This window comes from Phoenix dactylifera, chromosome 17, assembly GCF_051530095.1.
Source record: "Phoenix dactylifera cultivar Ajwa chromosome 17, Ajwa_hap1_PhDact_Kaust_v1.1, whole genome shotgun sequence".
NCBI classification, from domain to species: Eukaryota; Viridiplantae; Streptophyta; class Magnoliopsida; order Arecales; family Arecaceae; genus Phoenix; species Phoenix dactylifera.
The window spans coordinates 20,187,799-20,196,900 of record NC_143206.1 but is presented as its reverse complement, the minus strand read 5'-3'; the positions used below and the strand labels follow the sequence as shown (position 1 = coordinate 20,196,900).

Genomic DNA, 9,102 nt, shown 5'->3' with positions numbered 1-9,102 from the left:
TCTCAGAGGATCACAAAGTGTTTGTGAGCCGTCATGCCATCTTCTTGAAAAATCAGTTTATCCTTGATAGAGGTAGTGGGAGAAAAATTGAGCTTGAAGAGAAAATCTCTGAAAAGCAATGAGTCATGGATCCTATTGAACCCATTCATACAGAGCCAGCACACGATGTTCCTCAACCACCTCACAGATCTAGTAGGATCTCCCATCATTCCGATAGATACTTAGGCATACTAGAAGAGGATACCCGTAGAGGCCGGGCACTTGAACGGTTTCAAGCGAACCTTCATCCAAAACCACGATCATCAGTTTGCGGTGATCATCTATCCGCACAAGGTGAAGATCTGATCTTCAAATATCTTTTAAAAGTTTTTAATCCTTATCTATCTACGAACGGTTTTTAAACAATGTTCATACGATGAACGGTTGATCCCGCGCATGCCTCTTCCGCTGCATCTGAAATTTTTTTAATTTTCTGCCGCGCGTGCCTGGGCGCACGCGGCAAGCACGCAGCGCGGCCGTGGCCCGGGCGCGAGCGCGCGCGGCCGTGTCCTTGGTGCGCGCGGTAGGCTCGCAAAGGAAGGAGATGAAGGGGTTTGACTTAGTCATAGAATGTCATGGCCTATTAGGAAATAATATCAGCCGCAAGCAAAGGAAGAAAAAGAAAGGTGGCCTCTTCATCCTCCCTTCCTCCTTCCAACGCAAGGAAAAGAAAGAAGGCTGCAGGGGTTTTGTTCCTTTACTATTCTTCATCCTTCTTCTTCCTCCTCTCAAGTATATTCAAGAGTTGAAAGAAAGAGAGGAGATCAGCCATTAAAAGTTATCTCTGCAAGGGAGCTAGCACCCCGGAAAGATAGAAAGCTTGGATCGGTTCCTGCTTCGTGTGGATACCCGTAGAGGCCGGGCATTTGAACGGCTTCAAGCGAACCTTCATCCAAAACCACGATCATCAGTTTGCGGTGATCATCTACCCGCACAAGATGAATATCTGATCTTCCTAATTTTTTAAAAGTATTTAATCCTTACCCATCTACGAACGGTTTTAAACAACGTTCATGCGATGAACGGTTGATCCCGTGCATGCCTCTTCCGCTGCATCTGAAATTTTTGAAATTTTTCTGCGGCATGGGCGGGTTTCTAACAGTGGTATCAGAGCTACTTGCAATTCCTTGTGCATGTTCATACCGAGCTTCTCAAGCTCCTCCAGGTCCTTGATCATAGTCAGACCGTGATCATGGACAGACTGCCCCTCGCGCATCTTTGTTTTGAAGAGCCTCTTGGACACTTCAAAACGAGCTGTGCGACTCTGCTCACCATACAACTCTTGCAGGTGTGCCAATATGTCCCTAGCAGTCTTCATATTTTCATGCTGGCATTGTAGTTCATTGGACATGGATGCTATGATATAGCACTTGACCCTAGTGTCTCTAGAAACTCTGTCTACTTGTTAAACACATGGATATCCAGATATAAGAATTAGGCATGTTCTCAGATTTTTCTTTTTCTAGCTGTTGCCAAACTTGGAGCTACTATTGTTACATATCTGCTTTTAGTGGTGAAGGTGACCAATCTTTAGCTTTGCTGATTTATAGATTAGCAGTCCTTTTTTTTTTACATCAAATATATTGCTATAGCTTAAAAATCATTCCACCTTGTCGGAATTTCAGCTTCAGTAATATGATAACGTTGCTTTGTTTCAGTCAAGGCTTCAGGTGAAACTAGGACATGATGACAAAAAGCATCAGTATAAGGGTTTGATACCATCTCAAAAATTTAGCCTTTTAGATTAAGTGATGAATTAACATTTTTCTGTCCACTATATGCCAGAAAACCAGTAAAACTTTTGCAAGATATTACTTATTTTTCGTTTCAGGACTACAAACTGACTCTCATTTTATTTTGTTTATCTAAAATATTAAATTCCAATGGTACTGAAGTGGCCTGGTTGCTCCTTCACTGGTATGTTTTTAATATTTTTTGGGGTTCAGGTACATTTGATGCAGCCAGAAAGATGATCCGCTATGAAGGCCTATCGGATCTTTATAACGGAATGGCACAAAAATCGTGCAGAGTGTGTTTGCTGCAGCTGTCCTATTTATGGTGGAGGAGGAGCTGGTGAAAGCAGTGAATTCTCGGGTGCCTGAAAAACTCAGACCGATTAATAATTCGAGATCAAAGGCACCTTCATAATTGTGGTTTCTGATTTTATTTTTTTTTCGGTATTCTAAGTCGCAGTCATATGGGGAGATCTAGAACTAGAAAGTCAACGACTGTGATAAGCCAACCAGAGGCAAATTGCTCCCCATGGCTGGGTTACATGATCATGGGACTTACTGTAAATTTGTAATGACATCCTAGAAGTCAGAATGTAATGAAAATTTTAATTCCATAAATCTTCTTATACAGCATTAAAAAAAAAACTCATAAATATAGGGATTTCGTGAAATTTTGTAAGAAATGTAGATGCACGTAGTGAAAATTGGCTACTGTGACGGTGAGTTTATTTCGAACTGTTTTAGTTTATTGGCTGTCAGGGCTGTTAACGAGCCGAGCCGAGCCCGAGCCTGGGAGAGCTCGGCTCGGCTCGTTTCACAGAAGCTCGGGCTCGGGCTCAGGCTCGAGCTCGGTAACGAGCTCTATATTGGGCTCGAGCTCGGGCTCGCTTGGCAAAGCAAAGGCTCGGGCTTGAGCTCGTAAAGCTCGTTTCAATTACAAGCTCCAGAACGAGCTCGAGCTCGGGCTCGGGCTTGATAACAGGCTATTTTTCTCTATGTGGTCAGATTTTTATGAATTATAGTGCTGAAATAAAATTTTTCAGTGGGAGACTAGAGCTCGTTTGGGCTCGTGAGCTGTTCAAGCTCGAGCTCGAGCTCGGGCTCGGGTGTAAACGAGCCTCATATTGGGCTCGGGCTCGGACTCGTTTGACTAACGAGCCAAGCCCGAGCCGGGCTTTTACCGAGCCGAGCCCGAGCCGCTCGGCTCATTAACAGCCCTCTTGCTTGATGTGCAGACATCCGAGTATGATGGGAATTGCTGGGGACTAGAGGGGAGTTGATTTTCGTTTGTTTCGTTTGTAACTGCATTGTAATTGTAATTTGTAATAGTAATTATTATTTTTTAACTCCTTTTGGAACTCGCAAAAAAACTCTTTTGTTTATCTTTTTAATGGATAACGGATGGCCTTCCTCCTCCCGTCTGCTCTTAGAAACAGCCATCTCCATCTCCTCCTTCCAAACCCTAAGTGAAGTCAGGGATAAAAATACCAATAAAAAAGAAAAAGAAGGAAGGAAGTCGAAAATGCCGCCACCGCTGCCGACCATATCCCTCTCCTTCTCCTCCTCCTCAATCTTTCTCCAACCCCTCCAGCCTCGCCGCCGCCTCTCGACCTCCCCCTCAACCCTTGTAAAAAAATCGGCCGTCCGGTCTGAGCTCGCCACCCTCCCCGTCCTCTCCTTCTCCGGCGAGAGGGTCGGCGAGGCCTTCTTCGACCTCAAGGCCGCCCCTCTGGACACCGCCCGCGCTGTCGTCCACCGCGGCCTCATCACCGACCAGCAGAACGCTCGCCGCGGCACCGCCTCCACCCTCACCCGCGGCGAGGTCCGCGGCGGTGGCAAGAAGCCCTACCCCCAGAAGAAGACCGGCCGCGCCCGCCGCGGCTCCCAGCGCACCCCGCTCCGCCCCGGAGGCGGTGTCGTCTTTGGCCCCAAGCCCCGCGACTGGTCTATCAAGATTAACCGCAAGGAGAAGCGCCTCGCCCTCTCCACCGCCATCGCCAGCGCCGCCGCCGCCGACGCCCTCGTCGTGGAGGACTTCGGGGACCAGTTCCGAGGGGGCCCTAAGACCCGGGACTTCGTGGCGGCCATGAGGAGGTGGGGGCTGGACCCCAAGAAGAAGTCCATGTTCCTGATGATGGAGGTGCCGGGCAACGTCCGCCTTTCCTGCAGGAACATCGGGACCCTCAAGATGCTCACGCCCAGGACGCTGAACCTGTTCGATGTCCTCAACTCGGAAAAGCTGGTCTTCACCAAGGACTCTCTCGACTATCTCAATGCTATGTACGGGGACAGAGGCAGCAGCGAAGAGGACGATGATGAGGAGGAACAAGTGTTTGTTGCAGGTTAGCCAGCTAGTTTGCTTAATATGAGCTTTCCCATGATGGTTCTAAATACATGGTTAATTAACCAGATCAATTACTGGTTATTTCTTTGATGAAGAAACAAAAGACATTTTGATGTGATGATCAAAGAAACCTAGACCTGAAGATAAGTGAAGACAACCAAGTTTGAAAACCAACATAAATGGGATAGGAAAGGAGCAAGAGAGAAAAGTAGAATAAATGTCTCAGTGGAAGAAAAAAAATCAAGAATTTGTTTGATAAGCTGTCCATAAATAGAATTTGTTGCCTTGGCGACCAAACAATGGCATTTAAACTTTAACCAAATACATGGAATATTTTTTTTCCAATTCACCTATGTCTATCTGGGCCTGCTTGAAGCATGTAATTGATATGATACATTGTTTTCTTATGCTTCTAAGACTACATATTAATACAAAAGGTGCACAGTTGTGCACAATAATTCTACACATGCATTATATCTGCATATACATGTATTGTATCATCTTTTCTTAATGATGGTAATGTATTGATATGCCAGCAGATTTGCTAGCCCTGTTGTGAATGTAGACGAAGATCTGGGTCATATTTTTGCTGTGGTTTGTTTTGAGTCAACTCTTTAAAGCCTTTTCATATTATCAAACAATATGCTTTTTTACATGTAGCTCATGAAAGGTTATTTTTGCAGTCCTGAGCAGGTAATGGTACTTGCACAGACTATAAGAATAGCTTTTTTCCTTTCAAATTAAGTATATGATCTTTACACTTACATAAAACCAAGGTTTGCGAAACCACGCATTCGTATCGAACTGCATGTTTCGGACTGAACTGAGGTGGTCTCAGTTCGTGGAGAAGCAAAACTGCACACATCTACTGCAAACCGCAACAAAACCACCCGAACCACTTGCAGATCAAGTGGTTCAGGGCGATCATTATCGGTTCGTGCCCGAACAGGCTAGTTCAGTATCAGTCGCATAGGGACAACTAGGGACCCCTTTTCGTTTTTTTTCTTTCTTATGGTTCGGTGGTTCCAGCAGGCAGAAATAAAGGGAGAGGGAGAGAGGAAGATTGGGAGCTTGTGAAATCTTAAACTCTATAAGATGTTGCCACTGACATCTGTATTACTGTGGAAGAATCTAGTTGAAAGTCATGATTGATGGTTCCTTTTTCCTTGTTTTCAATATTAAAATGAATGGATTGTATTGTTATTAGACATAATATGGGGTTGATTGGCTTATGGAATGTGTAGTGGTCGAAATATATCTTTCTTTTCATTTTCTGATTCCCATTCTGTGGAAAAAGCCATAGATCTGAACCATGACATTTTTTATTTTGAGATTGGAATGGAATTGTAAATTAGAACCTTGGTTGTGTGCGTGATTTTCTTATATGATCCCCATGTCTTAAAAAATAATTGCATATTATCTTTAACATAGTTTAATGCTTCATACACATTGTTACAAAAAATGCTGTTTTGATGTGCGCTTATATTTAACATAGGAGAATACCATAATAGGATGTATTTGTAAATAGTATGAGATTATAACTAGTGGATCTCTTTGCTCATTGTTGCTGCAGCACCTCCAGGAATTTGATGTTTGATTTGGGTGTTGAACATTACAGTTTTCTGAAGTTTTTAGTGGAATTATCCTTTTCCTGAATGGGTTTTCAGGAATTTGTATGTTAATCATCAAGTTTTGAACCCTCTACCGGCGAAAGATCTAAAAAATTTTAATCTGGCATTGATGGGATTTATTTTGATGAGATATATTTTCTTCAAAGGAACCGAATATCTTGTAAGAAAGCCATTATATCACTGGCTTGCATAGAAATATCCATAAACCAAGTCCAAGATGTTCTATCACCTGTGTGAAAAAAAAATGTCTGGAAAAATATAGAAAGGAATAGATCTGCTTTCTTAAGATGAGAAAAACTCCATGTTGAAAACTCTTTTAGTTAAAAGCGAAATCATAATATATCTAGATCTATTTCTAGGTTGGGAAATTAGCAATTTTACAAGAAAGCAAGGTCAGAATGAAGTCTACTGTTCCTGCACTATTGCTTCAAGCTAAGGAGTTGCCAGTGTAATAATGTCACAATAAGGGCAGGCTTGTTTAACATCTAGTGCATTACTGGACATGTCTTAGAAACCACCTATCCCCCAGGTTGAGGAAATTCTCTTTTGTTTTTGCTGTTGTAAGTGCATGCATCTGTGCATGCAAAATGTAGAGATGAAAGGTACATTATCTAGTATTTGCAGATCATATTGTATTTAAGATTTTTAATAATTGTTGATTTTTCATATGCCATATAAATGTCTATATATTATGTTATATAATTGGACAGTGTATGGTACTTGATTACATGATAAATATGCGTCCGTATCGCCGCGAAGCTACTGCAGTGTCCGAATCTGATCTATCTACTCGGCAATTCATCCGGTGACTTCACGGTCGCCAAAGAAGCCCCAAGAAGCATCAAACATTTCCGATGAGATCCATGGAGCTATTCTGAGATAGCAAGCACTAGCTCCCGGTGCGACTTCATACAATATAAAAATTCCAAAATCAGGATTTGGATACCAAAAGGTGTTAGGAACATATCCATGTATACCAATTGATTCCCTTTATCTTCAGTTTAGTGCATATTGTACCCACCAAGATTTGCCATGTCAGTACGTACTGACCATACCATACCGTATCGGTACTGAACGAGTATGCAGTAGGGGGTGTACAAACATTTGGTACGTTGAACCGGCTTCCTTACCGGGCGTGCGGACGCTGTAATAGGATGGTACCAGTATGAGGCCCTGGTAAACGGCAAACCTTGATACCCACCTTTGGCTGATACAGGGTCTATCCTCAATTTTTCTCTTACATAAAACAGCTAAATATATTTGATGAGGAACTGCTAAAAGTATTTTATCTATCAGAAATAGATAAGAACTTGATGAATTATTTATTCTCTGTTTGGCTTTCAGGAGATGAAGATAATGTAGGAGATGAAAGTTCGTGAGCAATGAAAAGTTGTTGTGTACTACTGAAACCTTCAATCACATAGCTTCTTCATATTCTGATTTTTGACCTACATCTGCCGTAGCATCCTTGCATTGCTGAAGTTGGCAGCCATAGAAAACCAGTATGATGTAGAATGTCCATTGTCAGACATTATTTGTAGGTGCTTTATACATTTTGTTGCAATGTTTCATGTAAATTTTGCTGTTGAATTCTCTGCAGCTCATAATACTGAGGCTTTAACTAGTATAGTGGACTCATAAGGTTAATTGGCCTTTCTTTTTCCTGGAGATTCTGGCCTTGCAATTGATAATATCTCTTTATTTGACAAAGAATTCTGATGAGAATTTATCAGATATTTGTGTTGGTTTTGGAAGTTCAGATTGGAGTTCTACCAGCATATGACATTGAGTTACCATCAACTTGTTTTTCGAAGTTTAAATTAGTGACTTTTCAAGTCTACCGATCAAAACTCATACCACATAAAAGTAGCATTGATGGCATTATTGTTGCAAGCAGCAATTATCTGCCATCAGACATTGATATTCTTTCAAAAGTTGAACTGATATTAGGAATGTTTTTGAATCCCTACAACCTTGACCGTTCTTCCGAAATGGGAAAAAAAAAGGGGCAATACGATTTGTTGGAAACATATGCAGCATCATTGAAGAAACTCAATCCTCTGACGTGCTGTCTCATAGGAGGTTGAAGCATGCTCAGCAAATATGACTTAAGGCAACAAGAGATTAAAGGAGCATTTAGTTCGTGACCAGCATCGGAATTGAAATCAGAATGATCATATTTTTCGATATGTTTGATTCGTAATTAGGGCATTGACTGTCTTCTCTAATTTGGAGTATCTTGTCTCGGTATCATGCACGATCCGACTTGTGTAATAGATCATTTTCTAACATCCTTCCTCCTCTCGTACTAGAACTGAACTCACAGTAGAAGGAGAGATGACTAAGTATAAGTAGGGCATTTCTCCGACCTATGGTTTGGTGAGGAGAGGTGACGAGCTGAGGTACTCCTTCAATTGGTTGAAGGCCTCCTGACACTTCTCGGTCCATTGAAAGTTCTTCGAATGCTTCAGGGCCTTGAAGAATAGGAGGTAGTGTTCAGCTGATCTAGAGACAAACCTTGTCAGCACAATGACTTGACTAGTCAGACGTTGAACTTCTTTGAATCGGGGGTTGCATATCCTGCACTGCTCGGATCTCCTTGGGATTTGCCTCAATGCCTCGCCATGTTACCATAAATTTCAGAAATTTTCTCGAGGTGACTCCGAAGGTATACCTCATCGGATGGAGCTTCAATACCTTCTGAGAGTCATAAAAGTCTCCTCCAAGTCAACGATGTGCTGCTCGGCTTCTCATGAACATGTCATCCACATACATCTCTATATTTCGGCCAATCTACTCTTTGAAAATTTTATTGACGAGGCGTTGGTAGGTTGCCCTTGCATTTTTTAAGCTAAAGAGCATTACCTTCTAGGAGTAGAGACCCTTGCCGGTGAGGAAGACTGTTTTCTCCTCGTCTTCAGACACCATTTGGATCTGGTTGTACACGGAGATTGCTCCCATAAAGATCAACTGCTGATGTCTCAAGGTCGCATCTACAAGTTGATCTATCCTCGAGAGTGGGAAGCTATTTTTCAGACAAACCTTATTCAGATCGGTGTAGTTAATGCAAACCATCATTTTTCGTTAGCTTTTTTCACAAGTATAATATTGGTCAGCCAATCAGGATAGCTTACCTCGCGAACAAAGTTGGCCTCCAAGAGTTTGTCAATTTCTTAGTCGATGACTTATTGTCTTTCCATGGCAAAGTTTTTCTTCTTCTGCTGCACAGGTCGGTGGGTCGAGTCTACGTTAAGCTTATGAACTATCACCTCAGAGCTTATGCCCGACATATTAGCAGTCGACCAGGCAAAGACATCTACATTGGTATGGAGAAAGTTGATTACTTCGGCTCGAT

At 42.3% G+C, this 9,102-nt stretch overlaps 1 protein-coding gene across 4 annotated transcripts; it reads left to right on the top strand.

Moving 5' to 3' along the window:
• The first annotated feature begins 3,164 nt into the window (after positions 1 to 3,164).
• RPL4 (ribosomal protein L4) lies at positions 3,165 to 7,460 on the top strand. 4 transcript variants are annotated; one of them, XR_015974369.2, is made up of 3 exons: positions 3,165 to 4,114; positions 6,458 to 6,923; positions 7,092 to 7,460. XR_015974369.2 is itself a non-coding variant. In XM_088713448.2 (2 exons), exons 1-2 carry the CDS (start codon positions 3,295 to 3,297, stop codon positions 6,181 to 6,183), a joined length of 897 nt encoding a protein of 298 aa, XP_088569574.2. In that variant the 5' UTR covers positions 3,165 to 3,294; the 3' UTR covers positions 6,184 to 6,438. The 4 variants fall into 4 exon arrangements, 3 of the variants coding, with proteins under 3 accessions (XP_088569574.2, XP_088569575.2, XP_038989029.3); XM_088713448.2 differs by lacking the exons at positions 6,458 to 6,923; positions 7,092 to 7,460 and adding an exon at positions 6,107 to 6,438; XM_088713449.2 differs by lacking the exons at positions 6,458 to 6,923; positions 7,092 to 7,460 and adding an exon at positions 4,800 to 6,096.
• The last annotated feature ends 1,642 nt before the right edge of the window (positions 7,461 to 9,102 follow it).